Source organism: Osmerus mordax, chromosome 9, assembly GCF_038355195.1.
Source record: "Osmerus mordax isolate fOsmMor3 chromosome 9, fOsmMor3.pri, whole genome shotgun sequence".
Taxonomy (NCBI): Eukaryota; Metazoa; Chordata; class Actinopteri; order Osmeriformes; family Osmeridae; genus Osmerus; species Osmerus mordax.
In genome coordinates this window covers 9,449,121-9,471,853 of record NC_090058.1, presented here as the reverse complement: position 1 = coordinate 9,471,853, position 22,733 = coordinate 9,449,121, and the positions used below count along the sequence as shown (strand labels likewise).

Here is a 22,733-nt window from a genome sequence, read left to right as displayed (position 1 = left end):
TACTCTGGTTTGCTTTGTATATATCAGAATATATATAGGTATATATTAATGATAAATGTCTCATGCAGCTGACATAAAACTGTAAATCTGATATAAGATGAGGAATCTCCACAAGGAATAAAAATTCTATAAATATCTATATGAATGCAACAAACACTTATTTTAATATAATCATAAAATGTAAAAAGAGTTTCTAGGCAAAGAGAAAAGTCCTTTCTAGGCAAAGAGAAAATAACTCTTCTAAAAAAAATGACTAAATGTAAATGTCTTCCTGTTATCATGTTGTGGTGGTGTTCAGTAACCCAGATACTTTGTTGATGGTGATGTTTGCTGATGGCAGCTGGTAGGAAGAAACTCTTGTACAAATCTTGTTGTCAGACACTGAAGTAGGATTGTCTGCTCAGTCAAGCACTGAGGTAGAAACAGTCTGGCATCCTCTCTGCCTGACCCGAATTTCATGGATCGTTTACATTTGTCCATGATGGTCACCAGATTGGCCGTCAGTCAGCAGTTCCATAGTTTCTCCTGAAATCCACTGTCTTGGTCTTCCCCTTGTAAAGTCCTCATTCTGGTCTTTCCATCCAGGTATTGCTTCTGTCCGCATAACACATCCCAATATTTCAGTCTTCCAATAATTTCCTCAGATGGCATGTTTTTGAGTTGTTTGAAGTACATTTAGTCATTTTAGCAGACGCTCTTATCCAGAGCGACTTACAGTAAGTACAGGGACATTCCCCCGAGGCAAGTAGGGTGAAGTGCCTTGCCCAAGGACACAACGTCAGTTGGCATGACCGGGAATCGAACTGACAACCTTCGGATTACTAGTCCGACTCCCTCACCGCTCAGCCACCTGACAATTTTGATCTGGTTTATGTTGTTGTAGCTGTATCCTGACCTTTTTGGGAAGGTACTTTTTTTTCTTCACGTTATACTTTTATTTTGAAACGTTTATGAGCAATAAACCGGAAACGAGATTCCTTTGAGAAGCGGTTTACGTTTTGCTCTGAAAGACAGCTGGGTACCTTTACCTCACTGAATTAGTTTGCTGCTCTACAACCATGTGGTATTTCTCCATCTAGAATATATATTTAATTTATAGGCTGTTTTCTTTAGCAAACATTTGAAAGCAAACAACGTTGCTTGTTAGTGAGCATTACTCATCTATTGCGCTAGCATTAGCTAGCACTAGTTAAGCTAAGATAATTTCTATGTCTTATTTAATATGAAGCATCAATAGTCCAAAGAATATGTTTGACTAAGGCTAGTACATCGTGACCTAAAACATTGAAGTGTAAATACAACGTTAAATACAACGTTATAGTGTAAATGTGACTGATGGTTGTAAGCCTGGACCTTGTGTTTTACCTGCCTAACATGTTGCACAATATTTATTGTATGTGCATATAATTTAGATAGTGAATATTGTCCTCTATTGGCCTTAAGTGGTGGTCTTTTGAACTATCGTAACATAAGAAACAGTGATTTATTATACCTAACAGATTTACCTTTTTTACCCTTCTATTTCATTTTAAATGAGGCCACTGCAAACTCAAAATTGTCCTTCTCAACTTTTATGTATTTTTTCCAGAGCTGTATTTACAAAAATACGAATAGAACTAATACAATCTTGAATTTTGCAACTCTTATTTCCACTACGGCTGCATAAGTATATAGCCTAAGGAGAACAGAAAAGATACAAGTACATTCAATTGGGCCTCTGCTTGACTGTCCTATCTTTTTTTCCTGAGACGTGTGATTCTAGAATGCAATGAATGTAGGACTGCTCTTTTCATGTCTTTGCCAAAATGGACAATTTTTCAATGCCAATATTAATCTGAAATAAAATATGGATACATTTATTTAATATATAAATTTATGTTTACTAAAGTGCTCAAACTTTTATGTTTGCTATGTTGTTTTGATCAAGTCTCATCTTTCTTCTTAGGTTTTTCCAATTGCACTGACCAAAACACTTCAAAACCTTTAGTTGGTTGAACAGCCCTTTTGAAGGAATCTTACTGGCAGACCGGCAGGGCCTGAAAAGCCACACCCACACCTTGTGCTCATCTATCACTGAGCACGCAGGTCCAAAAGTGTTTCATTAAGGAAGTATATTAGTATGTTCACATTGTTTTACTAGCAGTTTACCTAGCAGACTGTGAGAGTCCTCAATTATAATTTTTTGGGCTGCACAAAAAAAGATTGTTTGGAGATCTGTAGCATATTGTAGGAGTAGGCATGTTTATAAACCCCCTTTATTGCATGCACAAGAATGTACTTTTCTACATGTCATAATATAGTCAAATCTATAAACCAGTGTTTATAACTCAGGCCCAGATTTTAAAACAAAGGTTTAGATGACTGATTCTATCCTAGGAGGGATTCAAATGACAAAAATGCATTACATTTTATTTGATTTTGATCCCTTTCTCTTGGTTTAGAGATGGAATGCTCTGCGTTGGGGGCTAGGGATGAAACCACAGAGCATTTATACTGCTGTGGCGCTGTCACAGAAGTCCTCAAAATTGGCACTTCCTTCAAACAACATTCTGGCTCCTCCCTGCAAGCTCCCCCTAAACTTCTTTTTCTCATCATTCCAGGTCAGTATATGTCAGTCAGTAAAAAATTTGGAAGCAGTACTTGTAGAAATGTAATTTAGAAGAGCTTAAGCGACCAGGTGAGGTTCTTGATACTAACTCTGATAGTGCTTGCAGCACCATCATCCTGGGATAATTGCTTCTTGTCTTTAAAAATAATTAACAAAATAAAGGAACATAGTTTAGCGAGTGCTAAATAACATTGACATCTAGTTAGATACCTCCTGCTGCTCTTGAAGTCTGTAATGTAATTAAATAAAGGTTTCGTTTTAAACATACCTTTTCTGACTACATTGGACAAACATGCATTCATAAGGATGTTTGATCTAGCCATGTAAACCTTTTCTCTACAGGCAATCCAGGAGTTGTTGACTTCTACAAGACCTTTATGCAAACACTTCATCAAAAGTTTGGCAGTCGCTATCCTGTGTGGGCAGTGAGCCATGCTGGCCACTGTGTGCCCCCTGACACTATGGACATGATTGAAGGTAGTGGACATTCATCACCGTACATACTCACTATACACACAGAAAACAAACTTGTGTTTTCAAAAAGTTGGACACAGAAAACAAAGATGTAGACCCCTTCTGAATAACACTTCTAAACGTGTCAGTAAACATGAAGCTTGGGATTCAATTTGCCATCTTGGCCACTGATTTAAACATTATAGCCACAGACGTGAAATCAAATCATTTGTTTTATGAATATGTCAACAAATAATATAAATGTATAAGAATCCAAGATTGAGTGTTTTTTATTTCTTTAGGGAAGTAAAGTATATGTTTAAGTTTCATATAAATATAGAGTATTTATATGCATTATTAGTCAACTACTTATTTAACCTGTTTTGCTTTAGAAAAAAGCTATTAAAAACATTATGGAGACTTATTTTCTGTTTTCTTTACAGATCCACCTGTGACGTCAGTGAATGACGTGTTTGGTCTTAATGGTCAGATAGAGCACAAGCTAGCCTTCCTTAGGGAAAATGTTCCAAGAGCTACCCAGCTAGTTCTCATAGGCCATTCCATTGGTTGCTACATCATACTGGAGATGATAAAAAGGGATCCTGAACTTCAGGTGAGTCTGATCTCTTATGTATGGGTTTTCAGTACACACGCACAAATGCAATAAATTCAGCTAAAAATGTAATTATCTGTCTCCTGGGATCATTAGGAATGGTGGTTTCTTAAACTCGCCCTCATATCATCTAAACCTTTATATGAGTGTCGTGCAGGGCCCTGTATTGGCCCTGTCGTTTCTTACCCCAAGCCCCATCACTGAGGCTCAGTTAGAACCTGTCACTGATACTTCTGGCATATTGAGTGACCTACCCTCTCCATTCTTTGATTACACGTCTATTGACTGAACAATTAAAAGATTCAAGAACTGCAGAGGGGTACAATTTCTGGAGTAATTAAGTGCGATTGCAGCCGCCACAGCTTTTCATAGTCTTCAGCTGTGGACTGATGTCAACGGCTGTGTGTTTGAGTAGACGTATGCAAACTTTGCCACATCGAACCAACAGAGGGCGGTATAACACTACTCATCTATTTGCACCATTGGTGAAAGATTTTCTGATCATGATCGACTGATGTGGGAGAATCTTTAACTCATCCCTAAACTCCAAGTTATACACTACAGTATATTGCCAAAAGTATGTGGACATCATACCTAATATGAGCTTATTGGACATTCCAAACCCATTGGTATTAAATATGGCGCTGGACCACCTCTTCCCTTTTATGGAAGCAAATCCAGCATCACCGTTCCAGTGTCTATTGGAATGCCTTTCCAGAAAAGTGAAAACAGTTATATAAGCTAGGTTAAGGGTCTAAGAGACAACTGACTTTTGACCCCCCCCCCCCCCCCTTTCTTTGTTTATAGGAATGTAGTCTTGATGGGGCCTAACTAATTAGAACCAGTTGGTAGTTAATCAAAAAGGGTCTGAATATCTTCTATGCAGATCATCTGTCATCAACCTTGATGTCTTGGGATGAGAGGCAGTACTCCTTATCACCTGGAATCATAGACTCTACCTCTATGGTTTTCAAAGATAGGATTTATGGTTGACTGATTACACTGGCGAGGCTAAACCAAGGTAATAAATACCCATGGCTCTTTTCCCTATCAAAGGTGGCTGCAACATGTTGCTGGAATTTAAATGGTTTGACCATATCTTTGTTTCCAGCCTGCACCCCTCATAGCAACACTGGGAGATGTTTCATAGATGATTCTAATTGAGCTGTGGTGCTAGAGTACCCTAGCATTACATTATTATAGAGCACAAAAAGGTGTTATTTTCATGGTCAACTGTACTTAAATGCACAGATTTTTCAATGTAATATACTTTTCTGTTTCATTCTTGCCCTCATTGGCAGGTGGTGAAGTCTGTCCTTCTCTTCCCTACGATTGAACGCATGGCCCAGACTCCTCAGGGGAAGGTCATGACTCCAGTGCTATGCCACCTGCGTTACATTACTTACTTGCCCATCTTCCTGCTCTCCTTGCTGCCAGAGACACTTAAGGCCGCCATAGTGAAGCTGATCTTTGGTGGGCTGCGCTCATTGGACCACACTGTTATACCAGCTACTGTTAGTCTCTTTAGTGTGGACTGTGCAGGTGAGTCTGGCTAGCAAGCTGTCATTTTTATTATTTTTAGCAGTTTCTCACAGATTGGATACATTTGAGTTACAGTATTAGGACTACAGACTAGTTTATTAGCATTGTGAAATGCCAATGAAAACACACATTTTCATGATCTCAGTGTTCTGACTTTTCTTACATCTACCACAATAGATGACCACAAATTGCATGGACAAGTTGCCTTATTGCACTTTTGAATAAAATTCACCTATGACAACTTGCCCGGTTTCCCCTATAACATGTCACTTTAACTTAACATTTACAACTCACTTATAAATATGTTTGCATTATGTAGTATTTAGATTTAAAACCCCACTAATAGTCATTACATACAATTTTTCTTTTTAGCCAATGCAATGTACATGGGTGGTCAAGAGATGAGGAAGGTTCTGGCAAGAGACAACATTACCATCAATCAAAATCTCAACAAGGTAACAAGGTTCAACAGTTAAGAAATTGACTCACTCCATTGTTGTAAATCCTTAAACATATTGTGGTGGTATAGTGCAAAGAAGTATTACAATATTTGAAAAGGATTTCAAGCTAAGATTCAATCTTAAAACAAAATAGCTTTTTCAGTGGTTAATAAGAGAATACACTGATAGGGCTGGATCAGTAAAACACACTTTCAGGAGGTAAATGGTGTATAGTGTTACCCAGAATTATTCAAACTTGAATATTGAATATCTGAAGACCCAAAAGGGAAGGAAGTGTCACTGTGCAGTAACTTTTTAAATCAGTAGGAACTGTTGCTTATCATTTGTTAACATTAACATTTGTTTTATGAACATTTGTACCGGTAGCTGTTGTTTTATTATGGAGCCAGTGACCACTGGTGCCCCATGCAGTACTACCATGACATGAAGAGAGATTTCCCAGATGGAGATATAAAACTCTGTGAAAATGGAATTCGCCATGCCTTTGTCTTGGATGCCGGGAAGGAAGTTGCCAGTCTGATTTTTGAATGGATCCAAAGTGATGTGCAAACATAATGTGCAAGATCATATTGAAACTACAAACAGTATGGGTACCAGATGGACAATGGGTATTTTATGTACTGATATATAACCATTGATTCTTGAAGACTCATTCATAAATGATTTATTTACAGTCGCTTTTGACAGTCAAACAGTTGGACCCTAACCCACAGTTGAACCCTAACCCATTAGTTAGTAAATGTTTTTTCTAATGGTTAAACAGAACAATCAGCCTGAAGTTTTAAAAAGCACACTTTGAAGTAACACTTATAAAACCGCTTACAGCCTACCTCATAATGTCCACTTGGGGACCAAACAAGGTTTGCCATGATGTATTTTCCTCTTCCTTTGTTTTTGAGAATTTCACTTCAAACTAGGGGCGTCAGGTGGCTGAGCGGTGAGGGAAGCAGGCTAGTAATCTGAAGGTTGCCAGTTAAATTCCCGGCCGTGCAAAATGACATTGTGTCCTTGGGCAAGGCACTTCACCCTATTTGCTTTGGGGAGAATGTCCCTGTACTTACTGTAAGTCGCTCTGGATAAGAGCGTCTGCTAAATTACTAAATGTAAACTAAATAAAAACTGCTAAATAAACAAAAATGTAAACTAGCACTTGACCAATCTGCGTCAAGTAATATTGAGAGGGAGGCATTGTATTTTTGGGTTGATGGCAATGTCGGATGTGAGATGGCTCCAATGTTTCTTCAGCATAACATCATAACATTGTGCAAGTACTTGATCTGTAATTGTTTGTCCAGCAGAGGGCACTATTGTGAATGAGCGTATATAACAGGAAACGTATAATGTCTATTCATATAATGACATGATTGTGCACACATTCACCCTGACCTGAAATTGGCAAGTAAGCAGGTATGGAGAAATACATAGTTTTTACTTTTACATTTACTTTACAGTAATGTTATTATAGAGCCAAGCCATGTACAGTGTAGTTAGGCATTGTTTATAAATTAACGACATGGCATAGACACCCATGTCCTTCCTCTAAGCACACAATGCCCATACCACATGAGAGTAAAAGTAAACACATTGTTCTTATCCTCCCAAACAATCCTTCCTTTCCCGTTGTCTACACTCAGTAAACAGTAGTTGGGCCGTTGCCAACACACTTCTCCCAGGGTTTCCACCACCTGCCCCAAACCCCTGCCCGCCTCCACCAGAGGTGTCCAAAAGTTTCCTCTCCGGAAGGTCCTGCAGCAGGAATAGGTCTGCAGAGCTCTCTCTCTCCACCATAGTTTCTATGTTAAATACTCTGAACACTTCTTGCCCGTTTGAGAAAAACTGACATGTTAGGACATACCACACAGTATGTCTGACAGAATCCACCAAGGCTTTAACTCATGTTCATGAGTACACATTGCACTTGAAAAACAAACACTGGTGATACTTTACACTAAGGTTACATCAACTACAATGTAACTACAAAGCAATACCTATACTAACATTGTAGGAATTGCTGTATAGTGAAATTGTATTAAGTGTTAGCGGTATAGGTCATAACGAAAGTGTATGGAAACATCCACTTACCCCTAGCTGGAAAATCCAACATCCCCCATACCAAGATTCACTTGCGGAATAACTTATACTAAACCATAATGAAGTGTAACTACATAGCAGTCCCTATGTAATAATATTATTATAGATATTGATATGTAGTTACATTAATGATAATGTTACATCGATAATGTAACTTTGTGGTAAAGTGTTGCCCAAACTATAAGAGCAGAATTACACTGTAAATGATGGGGAATGGGCTGGCTGTCCAAAATACGTTTGCTCACAACTCACTAACTGAAACTTAAAACCAAAAATCTAGCCTGTTGGCACAGTCTCTCTTACACTCTGAAACGAAAACGTAAACATCAAACTCTCTAGCCTGTTGGATTATGCGCCTTGCTCCTGTGGTAGGAAGGATCAGAGGCTTGAGTGAGAAATGTAATCTGCACAACTTCAAGGACATTTGTCAAATATTTGGGAGATCTCGTAGGAAATTGTGAGATGATATGTTAGCCTTGGCTGCTGTATGTTGCGTGTGATATCTCATTCAACATATCTGTGTAAGATTTAAGCAGCTCATCACACCTTGGCTTGATGTTTCTTCATTCTGTACACTGTAGAACACTTTGTTCTGGGTTGATGCCCACAGCAAGAACTTACTCTAAATAAAAAGCACTTTTCCACCAGTGTATAACTTTAGACCTTTGTAATATTTGCCTTATCCAGTTAGCGTGAATCCCAAACCACAGTCTGCTGGTGTCTGATGGGCAGGCCTTCGGCGGTTTGGTATGAGCAGCTTGTCGGCCAATGTTTGAGGTGAAGGGGAGCAGTTGTACTCCCTTTTCAGGGCACACAAGCAGTGCAGAAAAAACTATGAATTCATCCAACTGAACCAAAAGGTGGTGGGGGGACGGGCATAACACATAATATAACAATTATTGTCGACTGAATGACCATCCATCCTACTTTACAACACTGACAATTAAAGTGAACTGTGTTCCAGGCTTGCCCAAAAAACAGGCTATAAAGATATTTTAACTATGAAATGACCTATTCGACTGACCACCTTCAGACAATGGTGTCCATGTGCAGACTATCCCATCACCAACTGGCTGGTATGCCTACTATAATTGCTGTTGTTTCAGCATCATAGGAAAAGTTCACCCCTGAATGACTTTCTTGCACACAAATGATTTAGAAATGGGAAAGAATTCCACTTATTTGCATATAAGCTGATTTGAATTAATTACTAATAGACTTTTAATTTGGCAATGAGCGATGTACAACCATTTTTTATAATAACTATGGTTCAAGATTTTGGCATATGTTTTGGTGAATGTTTCTCTCCAGTCAATGTGCTCTATAACACCCTCATGTCAATACTATTTTGCATGTATTGGTTTTAACCAAATGTTCTACTAGTTTCGAGTGTATTGTGGAACAATAGACAATCACCCTGTTACTATATACATTTGAAAGTTTTAAATGTGAATGGTTAACAAAAACCTTACATGGTGTAAATGATGCAGCACAATATCAGAATAAGGAAAATCAGGAGAGAGAAAATTATTCAGGTTGGTGTACACCAATTTGAAGTGGTTTGGATTTGGTATGCATTTCTCAATGACAGCCAGACAAACATGACAAAATGCAGGCCCATTATTTGACAATCAATTATTGATGTGAAACTAAATACAAACTAAAATCACGTTTAATTTATTTAAACAAATAAAATATATATGGTTTTGCAAGAATTGTATGTACAAGACAATATACAAGTGGTAAATAACTTAATATAAAAGTCGACTGGAGTTTTACATAATGGAGCGACAAATGAATGAAAACTTACAGAGCAAATGCACTCAAAACCTTTTGATTTCAAATGAAAAACTACTCAAGCAATACATCCTAATCAGTTATTCAGCTTTCTTTTTCCTCTTGCTGTTTCTAAAAATAACCTTAACCCTAATTCAGATTCACCAACGGTCAGCTATTCCACAATTGAGATTTAACAACCTGATAATTTCAGTTGACTAGGCAGCTTAATAAGACTAGGAAGTCTTATTAACATCTACATCTGGCATTTACAATTATTTCTCCCCATTGTTATTACTGCAAAGACTTTCTGATTAGGCACTAATAGAAGCATGTATGAGCAATACTGTAGGCTGCATCTTTTCACATAGCGTTATGCTTTGGCAAAGAAACATGAAAAGGAGAAACACAGAGGAGCATGATGCCTCATTTGAGTCAGCAGACATTAGATATTATTACAGGAAAGTAACAAATATGCCCATGAGGTCACATGTGATTGGGAGTGAGAAATTACAGCTGTAGAGCAATGGGACTGAGCAAGGATTCATTTACTTACATAAACATTAAGATTAATTAAGATATTTGTTCTGCTTACATGGAGATAATGTGCAAAACTGGCCATTTCAGTTATACAAACCAAATGTAAATTTCAACAAGAACATTTGCACAATCATTTGAATGAATGAAATGGCCAACCAATCAAGTTTAGAGGCTGCTTCCAAGACATGTTCAAACCAACAAACTTCTTGTTTGATCATGTTGATAATGAATACATTCTTGAAATTAAATTCACAGACGTACTAGACATGCACATATACTGTTGTCACAGCACAAAAGGAGCCATTTGATACTGTCCAGATAAATGTCAATTTTGTCCGACATTCTCCAGAATAAATGCTTGCAAACAATTCCAACGGTGCCTTGGTTTTTTATGCTTACATACATTAGTTATCATTATTTGGCACAGTTAATAGGTCACAGTTGGCCTATTTTACATAACTACACAGTTATGTCGGTGCAAGGTACAGTTGCCCTACTTGAATAACTGAAAGTGAATAACTGGTTCTGTATCTTAGACACAGCAACAGTGATAAGAGGTTGCTTCTTCTCTAACATGTATGTGCAAAATTTAGTAGAAACCATTTTAAATATACAGGCAGGCTACAGTTTTAACCCACAGTACAAAATGATTTACAATTTTCACTAACAACTATGATCAACTGATCAACTATGCAGAGATGAGCACTGAAAAAAAACATAAAAATAGTATATATAAGCATAGAAATTGACATATTTACATGTCATGACTGATCTCACGTCAGAGGAACATTGATCTACCACACGTTAACCTTGGACACCCACATGAGTTACATTTCCGTCATTCATGCCAGCACGAGCCCCCATGAGTAAATACAGGCTGCAAGGCCATGGCCTGGACAAAACTGTGGTGGGAGCAACTGACAGGCACTTTTCCAATGTTTATATAGCAAATAAAAACATGTCTCCAAAAGGCCAGACTGCAATACACATTTGTAGAGATTTAAAGTTTGAAAAAAATATAAGTTTTTTAAATCTAACTGAGTGGGTTTTTAAATAACACAGAAGCCCAATAAAAAATATAAAATCAATTAAAAACAGGTTTGAGCTCTATACCAGTGGTTCCCCAGTCACAGGGACTAATCATAAATCAATTTAAACTGAGATCACCATGTGGTCTAACAAGACAGTTTTGTGCTCTGAAGCAGAAGGACCATGTGAGCCCCCTTTTACAGGTAAGACAATTGGGCAGTATATCTACATTTTGTCTGAAATATCTTAAATTGAAGAGTTATGAATTCTACCCAGTCCCAAAATACTTCGAATGTGTTACTACCCAAATTCTCTGTACTAGGCAGCCTCAAGTTGTTCCCTCATCCTACCGATGAGACTTTATGCCTGCATCTATTTACATCCAAGTTACAATACAAATACTAAACTCACAGTCAATATAAACATACATTTCAGATAACAAAACTGTTTAATGTATAATGACTCATATCAAAGCAGGAATGAAAGCGTTTGGTTTGGGTCGAGAAGATTCTGCTTTGAGAAGATTTTAAGAGAACTCAAACTGCCCTTATTGCAATAAATTGTAAAATGACATTGGTATAGTATTAATTCAAAAGAATGAAATGTCCTTCATTTTAGAAATACATAAAATGCACCAATATGGTGAATATTAATCATGCCAGGGGCAATCCTCTCAATAATAATTCCTGTTATTTCTAATGAGTAGAAATAAGTACAGGCAAGTACAGGTAAATTGACATTTGGACCAAACAAATACTGAACATGAGTTGAACTCACTGAACATCAAAGGGGAACATCAAGTTCCTAGTCCTTATTGATGACAGATTTTAGTGCCACTGAATTTTATATCAGTCTATGACATGTATGCTTTACAGCTTTGAAAGAGATTGTTAAAGTATTTACATTTAATTTGGTAATAAAATAACCCTTTGTCATATACTGTATATCTTATCTAAAAAGGGCATGCCTGAGCCCATTCTTGAATATGGAAATACAGTGGACATTCTTATATATGAAACTCTCATGTTTCATCCTTTTCTAAAACCAGAGGTGAACAGTTAGGAATAAATCAATCTTAAAATGACAGTTTCTTAAGACTCTGTGTTATCTTCCTTGGAATACTCTTCCACGAGCTTCTCATATGAATGCCCATGTTCCGACCCATCACTTGTGAACACAGATCCTTCGGACTCTGAGACCGGCTCCTCTTTTGAGTCCGTCTCCGAATCCACATTTTCATCATATGTGGTAATAGACGATTTGGCATTGGCGTCACCCTCATCATCTTCCTCAATATTGTTAAGTAAGTTATCCTCATCAATAAAAGTGATATTTGCATTCTGGAAAATCAAGGGCTGGTAGTCTTTGGTGTCCCATGTCCTATGGCTGCCCATAGCACAGCCTCCCGCCCCTCCAAAACCACACGCCCCACTCTCCTGGTCAACATCTTTATCGAGCTGGTTCTCATACATCCTTTCCTGTTCACCCTCTGCTAGTTCCTCAGTCAACAGCATGCCGTTCTCAGACCCCAGGAGGTAGTTCTTAGACTTTGAAAAGGCCACTGTGACACGGTCGCTAAAGCTATATCGTCTTTTTTGCCGTGGTGACCGGTCCAGGCTTAGGATGGTGTTTTTGTTCGAAGTGACCTCTTCATTGCAGCTCTTGGAGCGATTTGTCACCTTGATGTTTGAACCAGTGGCGGCAGTGCTGCAGTGGCTCTCACTTTCTTTCTTGGCGCCAATCTGCTTGATGAGGTCGTTATAGCCCTCCTGCTTCTTGGACAAGAACCTGAAGATATTGGCATCATTGGCAGTAGATGGTAGGCGCAGGGTGGCTTTGTGGCTTTCCTTGTGGTGTCTTAATTCATCCAGGGATAGCTTACGTCGCTTACGTCGCTTCTTAAGGGCCTTGTGGGCCTCCACTACCATGCGAACCTTCCAGTTGAAAAACAAAGACAGCCAAGCCAGGCCCAAGTAAATCCAAACCTCTACAAAATACCGGTAAAGAGTAGGGTAATCTGCATTTGGATCCACACCTGAAATACAGAGAAGAATCATGTTAACACAGTAGATCTAAAAGTATGCATTTGAAAGGAAGTATGACAAATGTTTAAGGAAGTAAAATCATAGATTTGTGAACAAGGTGCACACATTACACTAAAGTAAAACTATTCAATCATTTTGTTCACCATTGTGGTCTTTCACAAATCAGCTTTAAATTGTATTAAATTAAGTCAGCATTAGAAAGTGACACTAAAATGTCTCCACTCATCCATTCAAGATGGTTCCTAGCTATAGCTACTATTTCATAGAGACACCTATAGTAACATTGATGTAGATGCGTAGGTTTTACTGTTAGAGGTATTACACGAGTGAAATATGGCATGGGAGAGAAATGTCTCTCCAGGGGAAAACTGATGATAACATAGATTCTTCTTTGATAACACAATCTCAAGGTTCCCTTTTACCACATACAGAGAAGTGACAAAGTACAAGTAAAAACCTAAATAAAGTTTCTCATGGCACCTTTCCAGCACATGGTACCGGCTTGACATGACCCGACTATTTGCATTATGGGTTTTCAATCGGAAAAAACCTTGTACTTAGTACTCATATTCTTTGGAACCACCTTCTTTGAGTTCCCAGGCGAGCTGAGGTGATACCAACAGGTGACATAAAAACTCTGAGACTACTGACTGGTCAGAGAGAATTATGACAAGGGATGTCCTGTGCAAACCCACCATTTTTAAATAGCAAAGCTTCTATAGCTGCCTACAATAACAGCTGTCATTTTTGTCATTCACTGGAATACTTGGTAAAAAATAACTCTGAGACCAGCAAAACCTTGCTGTGGACAATTGAGGAGATGCAGACGTTCCTGTTTTGTTGCCAGCAAGAGTGGTGTGTGCCACATTTAAGATAATGTCACAGCAGTTTCATGTGGCGTCGCTGTGACGATAAGCTACATTGGGAGGGTACTATCTGCAGTGAAAACAAAGTACCTAATACTATAAGCGAGTAGAGTCAAGTCCAGTTGAGAAAGTACCATGAGGTAGAAAAACGTCTTTAGAACGGTGTTGGGGCCACCATGAGCTGCCAGAACAGCTTCAATGCTCATCAGCATAGATTCAACTTGAACTCAGTCTGTACTATATATAAATGGAAAAAGCTTACCGGCAACAAGATCACCAAAGCCAATAGTGGTTAAGGTGACAAAGGAGAAGTACAATCCTTCCACATAGGTCCAACCCTCTTGGGACATGAACACAAATGGAGGAATGACCAGATGCACTAGCACGCCCCAGAGTATGAAGATGGCTGTGCAGGTAAACTGTGCCTTCCGCTGAAAGAACATCGTCAAGTTAACCCGCATGACCCTTGATCACGGAACTGAATTTTGCTACACATTTTGTTTATTTTCTTTTACAAATATAATTTTTATGTATAATGTATATGTTTAGGTTGTTTACGTAAGTCACTTTCCCAAGCCCAAATCTTCCTATAACACAACAAATGTTTATTCCTTGCTGCAAAAAAAAATATGAATAAAAAGACAAAATGCTATTTACATTCCAAAATGACCTCACAAATTGTGGCCCACGGAAAAAAAAAAAGTTCAGTATTATGCTGTTTGTGAGGTACAGTTTAATTAATATCACTTACCAGTGACAGTCCTCTCTTTGTAAGATACTGGCCCAGGTGCTTGGCTCTACCACCAAAAAACTTTCCAAGTTCACTGATCCAGGTCAGACAAAGAGGGACCCCAAAAAGCCCATAGAATATGCAGAATACCCGTCCTGCTGATGTTTTGGGGGCAATGTTCCCATAACCTGTAATATGAACATTTGAATATGAACAGCAATTACTTTTAGCAATCAAGGACAGGCATTTCACAATTCTTCCTTTGTTGTAGTAAACTAAACTATCCAAAATAGCCAGGCACAAAGAAGCACAAAATCACACTAATAAATTACATTTTAATTATTTGAATCATTTATATTGAAATTATAAACTTGTTTAAAGGCAGTTAGACCAAATTATTCTTGACAAACTAAACTAACAATTTCCTGCCTTGTTGTTGTAGATGGTGTTCCTTTCTCTCCTCCTCTCCATTACCCACAGCAGACAACACACGAGTAAAAACTCATATTGACATTAGATTTTATTCTACTTTGGGACTAACTGCCATTAATGTATTGCCATTTACCAATAGTTGTGATGACAGTAGCAGCAAAGATGACCGCATTAGGCCAGTTCCAATTGTTGAAGGTCTTGCTGCCTGTGATGGTGACACCCTGGTCTGCAGCATTCGACACCACCTGGGGAACACAAAAACAGCAGACACAAGCTGAGTTTTGAGTTTTTTTTAAATGGAGACAAACCTGTTAGAAAGTTTTAGACAACTTTCCTCTCGTACCAAACAAACTTTCATGTCACATAAAGGATCTAAGGTCTGGTTGTCCCAGAAAGTTGTAGTAGTAATAGTGAGAGGGTTGTTGTGTCTAAAGAACATCCTTCCGGTGACTGATTCTATCTCCAGATGCACTCATGGCTGCAATGAGTGACCCTAGAGGATCATTCCTGACCTGCAGGGTTGAAACACAACTGCTTACATTGGAAGAGCAACGCAGGAATATGTAAACTTGTGTGTCCTCAAACAAACATTTTGAATCAAGTAGTCAAATACCAAGACATTGAATAACTACAGTATGTCAACTGTTCTATGAAACTTCATTAATTCAAGTGCTATCTTTGTACTGATTATGCAACACTAAACCATTTTCATTATAGTACTTTTTGGATATCTTTGAAAACATGGCAATTGTAAATATTGATAGTGCAATGCAAAGTGAAAAATGTAAACCAGACCAAACACATCTACACTCTGATGACACAAGGCATTGCCTGACGCCCAAACTTCAAAATTGTGTGTGTGCGTGGTGGGACCTTTTAAGTTATGCCTAGAAAAAATATTTAATAATAAGCCTGTGACAGTGTTGCTCTAATTAAACAGGCGCACGTGTGTGTTAAATTCCTATCTCTGCGTAAATAACATAAGGCACAACCGACATTACTGGGAAAATCGTTCAATACCTCATATTGCATAATAGTCACAGTCCTACAAGAAATCTGTCAGTATGAATACTTCTGCAAGACACAGAAAAGCAGAAAAAGAATAATGCATAATCTCCAGATGGAAACAATACCACAATAGATAGTGTACCACAGAACTCAGTATATTCACCTCTCCCTCAGATGACACATTAACAAGGAAGTGAAACTTTGAAATGCTGACTGAGGTTGAAAATAAACTAGTCAAACAACTTGCACAATTCTTACATTTCTCCTTGCTGATGCAGCTATTTTTCATGCTATTTATTGTATCATTATATATTAATATAAATGTACATTTACTTTTAATGTTTGTGTTTTTGTAAAGCTATTAGGGTTTGTGAATCAGCATACAGAATAGAAAATAAGAGAGCTCTGTTGTTGACATTCCAAGCTACCACTGATGTTGTAACAAAAAATCCTGCATATTACATTAAAGGCCTTGTTTGACAAACTGAAGTCTGTCTGTGAAGTACACACAAAAAAACTACTGTCTTACAAAAATTGCTTAATACAGGTCTTTCCTCTAATAATGAGTAACTAAGGTTCAGGGCCAATGCCATCCATGAGACTGACAACAACTGCCAAATAACTGCCATCCTGCCTATAATATGGATTTTAGCGAATACGAATATACCACAAGAATGCTTTTGTCCCTGATCCAGCCTTAAACAAAGATCGAGAACAGAGACACAACTAAACGTGAAAGGAAATGCATGCAAGTTTACAGTGTGAATTTAATTCACTGGAGAACTTTAAGTCCTTTGGTTGGAAAAGCCTCATTAACCCTGAGTAAGGTGTTAAAACAGGACTGTAAAAATGAAGTAAGTCAAAATAAGTATGTGTTTGGTGTGTGCGTGCTTTGCTTCACAGGCATGACTAATGCATGCAGCTCAGCAATTTGGAAGTTTGCACTGTCATGCAATTCTTCACTCAGCAGATCACTACTGTCAAAACTAGACTGAGCTTAAATGTAGGCCTTCTCCAAGAACCTACTGATTGTTGGTTGTTTGGTATTAAAAAAGTCATAATGAAACTTAAGAGAACCTTGTTAGAGAGAACCCTGACTTAAGGCTCTTTCATAACACCACTCGTATCTAACCATAAAGGCAGGAATCTCTGTCTGTCTGTCTGTCTGTGGATCTATTATCTCAAGAACCCAGAGAGCACAAAGATGAAAATTGGCAAAATTGGGCAAAAACACAGATATTCTGAAAGATATATTTAAATCAAAGTATTATGCAGAGGTAGTCCAGAAACTTCTGCCATTTCTGAAATTAGTCTTTACATGCAGAATAGCCGAATCCTTAAAGGTTATTCTTGGAGAATCCTAATATTTAATATTGCTGCCGCTAACGAAATTTCTGTAAACAGAGGTAAAATGGCATTAGTTTATTAGGTTTCTGAAAGTGCAGGTTTGCTACACTGATAACCAGAGAGCAACAAAACCACAATGACACACACAAACTTATCAGCTAGACAGTTGACATACATGAGCAGTGTTTTATTCCACTCTCAAAGGGACAGCCATTAAGGCTGGATGCTGAGAGCAGATGATAACTTAAAAAGTGGCCAACATGTCATACTTAGGCAAAAAAGACTCAGCTGGGTCAGTTTGAACATGCTGGTATCAGTGCAGTAGTCAACAGTCTGCTCCAGAAACACATTTTGTAACATGTACAAGCCGTAAAAGGCAAGTCATCTTAAAGTCTGCAATTACTGAATGTCCTTGAAAATCTATTATCAGTATCGGGTCTAAAACATATTTCCATTTCTATAAATAAACTTGCGTTTATACCCTTGGATCTTCAAGTGGCTTTAGCAATCTGTACCAGACTATGTACATATGATAACAACACTTAAAACTGGAGACTATTAAGGTGTGACCTTCGCCCTTCAAGAGCAATAAAGGTGCTAAACGGTGACGGGATTTAGGAGGTCATGTGGCATGCCTGCTAATCTGACATTTTACAGCAGTCCAAGTGCTCACCCATGTCCTGGCTAGTGATATGGGCAGGAGAGCTATCTGTTCTGCAGGTTCTTTTGGTTCTTCTGCTAAAATACTACTTCACAGAATAGGTGATGATGGTTTGGTGATCTCTGCATATGTGGGTCCCACCGTATGGAGGAGGTCATGACGAGGTAAAACGAGACATCAACGTTGCAGACCATTACATGACCACTGAAATACCATTTGAACTACACACTTCTGATCCTTCAGTGTCTGTTGTACTTTTTATTTGCACAATTGGTACATCACAGATTGCATAAAAGTGTCTGCTAAATAAATACATAAACAATTCTGTCAATGTGGGTTGACTCATGGTGGTGATTACATATACAGCTTGAGATACATTGATAGTCAATGAGATAACAGGTGTCCCTCAACAAATCAATATGGAAAACAGCTCTGACAACTGCCACATAGCACTCTGTAACAAAAGAACCCCCCCCTTATTCAACCATTCCACTCCTCTACCCTCTATTCACATACCCACAAAAGAACTTACAATGGTGGTGGAAGAGAAGCCACTGTGCATACCACTTCATTATCTAACACCAAATGGAAGGAGGGTGGTACTGTTCATGAATCTCCCAAAAGCCTCAATACATGTTGAAGAAAGAGAGGAGAACATGTCAAGACATGCTACTTTTGGGGTCTGACACACTCTTCCTAAAAGAGCTGAATATGAATGAATGAACAAACATGTTATTCATTTAGCAGACACTTTTATCCAAAGCATCCAAATAGTGCCCACAGAAAGCAATCTGGAACAGTATTGGTGTGGTCAGTATACAAATGCTTTGTATTTAGCACAGCTCAAAGTACCCACTGTGTACGTGCAAAGTAACATTGTGTATGTTCTTCTACAACTTCAATCCTAAAAACAAATGTAGGTAGAGGTCAGAGAAAGTTAAATTAAAAGTTAAGTTGTTGCCTGAGATTCCATTCTCTGTTTATTGTCAATAATGTGTTATGTTGAAGGAAAGCTCTTAACACACCTGTGTAATGAAATGATCATTAAAACTTGACTTGCGTGTGTGAGCACACTGCTGACAGACAGGGGTCAATGACACTGCTATAGCCCTTTGGCTTTAGGACATACAGCATCATCATTTTTACAGGACATAAAATCTTTGCTACTTGAACACTGTGAAACGTTTAAATACTGATCCACAAGGTTAGATAAAGATAGTCCTACAGTAAACAACCCAGTACTATAGCATTGGAACAAATTGTATACATTTGTTGCATACATGTTGCATTTGACAAAATCTGGGTGACTGCAGTTACCCAGAATTGAACCTTAGTAATGATTTTTAATCTTATTAAAGCATCTGCCTTGTACATGTCCACGGTTCTCTCAGCTGCAACACATGAGCTTTGTGTTATGTGTAGAACATCACTGATATGGTCAGATATGGTGTGTTTCCAATGCATAGAAATTGTGCAGTAGCCTACTGTATAGAGACTGCGTTTTAATGATTGAATCCTGGCATCTGGACGTAAGTGAGGAGACATGCATAGTGTCTGTTATAAAGAAGCCTACTTATTGACCCAATTCAAGCATGAATAATGAGTTAATCCTGAAACCCTGTTATGCACTTTGTTGCGTGAAGTTTCGTTAAATCTGTATATGAAACTATGGCATAATGACCAAGTCTGAAAAGTTGTTTCCTGAACTCAAAATCTCACAGTGGTGACAACAGTGACAGACGAGCAAAGGAACAATTTATTGGAAATCCAAAGCAAAAACTATGCCTTCTGTGACAAATAAAATGTTATGGTTGAACGATTCAGATTCAAGACGTGTGGTTTGCATTTCAACGTAACCGTGTCATAGTGTAATTTCATACCTCTAATATTCTGTCCAAGTCATCTTTCGTGAGACAGGGGTAATCTTCCAGGATCTTATTCTTTTGATCCCTGTACTGTTTTGATGCAAGTTTCCAATTGGGTTCCTCTAGAACTTGAAATATTGCTGCCCCGATGGACAGATAAAAAATAATCGCCGAAGTTAACAGGGGGCCTTTATCTACCATACTTCTTCACAATGCGTTTAACTTAAAAATCGATTCAGTTGTTTCTTCCGCAAAATGTTGTTTAAATAATTCACAGAAACTCCCCATGTAACATGAGTAATAGTGCAAAAAAATGTTTCGATGTGCTCATAAGCAAACCACAACTGCACAAAAGTTAATAGTTTGACAAAGGTCCGTGTTTTTTCGGCGCAGCAGTTGTTTACTCTCCACGTGCGCAGACAGTGTAATGGCATTGCTCCTTCAAACAACTAATGGGCTCCCGAACTTCGTAGGGAAGTTGAGAAGAGCAAAGAACCGCCCATGAGAGACAACATTTGCTGCTTTTCGCTACAGGTAAACTAAGCTGTAGGCTACTTTTCATAAAACCTGACCTGTTTCTATTGGCTTAATATTATGTTACTTGTCTCAGAGTGCTAATTTATCACAAACGAATTCATTTTTATTAAGCGTTTATTAAATAGAATAGGCACCTCCGATCGGTTTTTGTTTAAGCTTAAATCATATCATCTGGCTGTGGCATGTACTATCGCTTACATGCACCACAAATTTAAAATAGGTGCAAACTATCCCATAGTTAAGTAAGGGCATGAATCCACTCTGACAACAAAATTCCCCGACTTAATCCCCTGATATTTGTTTTGCAAAGTAGCCTAGTTCATTATAAAACTGGTTGTTTATTTTTTAACTGCCTTTCCTGTTATGATGAAAAAATAAGCCTACAGTGTTCTCTACTGGACTGTGCCTCAAATATTACCCTTATTTACATGATTGTTATCATTTCTGCAGGTCATCAGTTATAGGTTGTGTTAACAATCCTTTGAAAATGTAGACTACTTGTAAAATTATGACTCTGGTGTCTAGTTACATATTATTTTAATTGTCAAACAGTAAATGTTAAAACATTGTTTTTTTCTGTGGAGTCTGATTGAAAACCATGACACAAATATTTAATTAAATGGTTGTAAATTAGGTCAGAAAAGCAACCACAATAGTCTTCACCAAACTCTTAATTTAAAAGGCTAAAGACGTACTTGTTCTGGGAGTACAACAGTACTTTAGAAAGATTTGTTGGATCAGATGTTAGTTTATTTCCTCCAGGAATACAATGACACTTATTTACATTTCGTCATTTAGCAGACGCTCTTATCCAGAGCGACTTACAGTAAGTACAGGGACATTCCCCCTGAGGCAAGTAGGGTGAAGTGCCTTGCCCAAGGACACGTCATTTTTGAGGGACTTGTTTCACTTGTTGGCTAGTTGTAACTGATTTAACTACTTGTACTCGCTGTAAATTATATTATTGTTGCTTGCTTTCCTCCAGGCACACTCTAAGCACTTTCGAGGATCATGTTGTTAAATTGCAATTTGTTTAATTACATGCTCTTTATGGCTCTACCCATTGGCACTTATTTGCTTTTCACCATGTATGCTTCATGTTTTGGCTGCCCGCAATTTTTGGGGGGCTATCTCGTTGTTTATGATCATTGACCTATGCACTTTTTGTAAAGCTCTTTCTTGTAAGTTGCTTTGGATAAAAGCGTCTGCTAAATCAATAAATGTAAAACTCCACTCTATAAGAGGTGGCAAGTTATTCCTTAGTGGAATGTGAATACACAGGTTTGACAATTGTACTATTGCAACCATTTAGCAGGTTAATTGTAACTTGTTTAACTACATGCTCTTATGGTTCTTCCCTTTGGCACTTACTTTGGTTGCTCACAATGTGTGCTTCATGTTTTGGCTACTCGCGATGTTTTTTGGCTATCTTGTTGTTATGATCAGTGACCTATGCACTTTGTAAAGCTCTCTCTTGGAAGTCGCTTTGGATAAAAGCGTCTGCTAAATGAATAAATGTAAATGTAGACCCATGGAACAAGACTAGAGACATGCGTCAAAGGTAAACAGAAAATCATCTTTTTTTAACAGTCTGTAGCACAATAAAAATCCTGGTCAGGTAGTCAGTTTTGGTAAACCAGGTCTAGGACTCAGCCAGCAGTCTGCTGTTTGAAATATTTTCACTTATCACCCGCCAATCAAATGAAGCGTCATTTAGCTTGGATTAAGAACACCGATCACACACTGCAATGTCCTACCTCCGACTTTAGCTCAATAAAAGGATCATTCTCACAAAAATGTCCATACACATTTATTTATTTTCCAGATAGTAAGACAATTTTGCTTTGGGTCCCAGTGCCACATTCATTCCCAGGTAAAAGGTACGTTAATTCTCTACAAGACAGAATTAAGAAGCAGTGAAATGCTTGGAGGTGAAATGGGAAACAGACCAGGAGGTCAAATGTGGCTTGCATCGTCCAAGTTCACACATATTCAAGGTTAATGTAGTTAGGCAACAACCTTGTTCGTGTTTATCAAACTTATTTACTCAGCATTACAAGATGGTAATTGGTGTTACACCTAACAAATGAACCCCCTTGCAAGCTTTCAACCAAATGAAAGCAAAGATA

At 38.1% G+C, this 22,733-nt stretch overlaps 2 protein-coding genes across 3 annotated transcripts; one reads left to right on the top strand and one right to left on the bottom strand.

Annotated features, from left to right (window-relative positions):
• Nucleotides 1-969: 969 nt before the first annotated feature.
• ldah (lipid droplet associated hydrolase) lies at nucleotides 970-6,374 on the top strand. Of its 2 annotated transcripts, none has more exons than XM_067243522.1 (8): nucleotides 970-1,063; nucleotides 1,946-2,085; nucleotides 2,442-2,600; nucleotides 2,951-3,085; nucleotides 3,505-3,674; nucleotides 4,976-5,216; nucleotides 5,589-5,671; nucleotides 6,044-6,374. In XM_067243522.1, the coding sequence occupies exons 3-8, from the start codon at nucleotides 2,444-2,446 to the stop codon at nucleotides 6,230-6,232; spliced, it is 975 nt and encodes a 324-aa protein (XP_067099623.1). In that variant the 5' UTR covers nucleotides 970-1,063; nucleotides 1,946-2,085; nucleotides 2,442-2,443; the 3' UTR covers nucleotides 6,233-6,374. The 2 variants fall into 2 exon arrangements, with proteins under 2 accessions (XP_067099623.1, XP_067099622.1); XM_067243521.1 differs by having other exon boundaries at nucleotides 1,946-2,117.
• Nucleotides 6,375-11,981: 5,607 nt separating this feature from the next.
• Nucleotides 11,982-20,268, bottom strand: kcnk5a (potassium channel, subfamily K, member 5a). Its single transcript, XM_067243662.1, has 5 exons — nucleotides 20,083-20,268; nucleotides 15,320-15,431; nucleotides 14,776-14,942; nucleotides 14,287-14,455; nucleotides 11,982-13,148 (listed from the first exon to the last, which is right to left on the bottom strand). Exons 1-5 carry the CDS (start codon nucleotides 20,266-20,268, stop codon nucleotides 12,205-12,207), a joined length of 1,578 nt encoding a protein of 525 aa, XP_067099763.1. The 3' UTR covers nucleotides 11,982-12,204.
• Nucleotides 20,269-22,733: the final 2,465 nt, after the last annotated feature.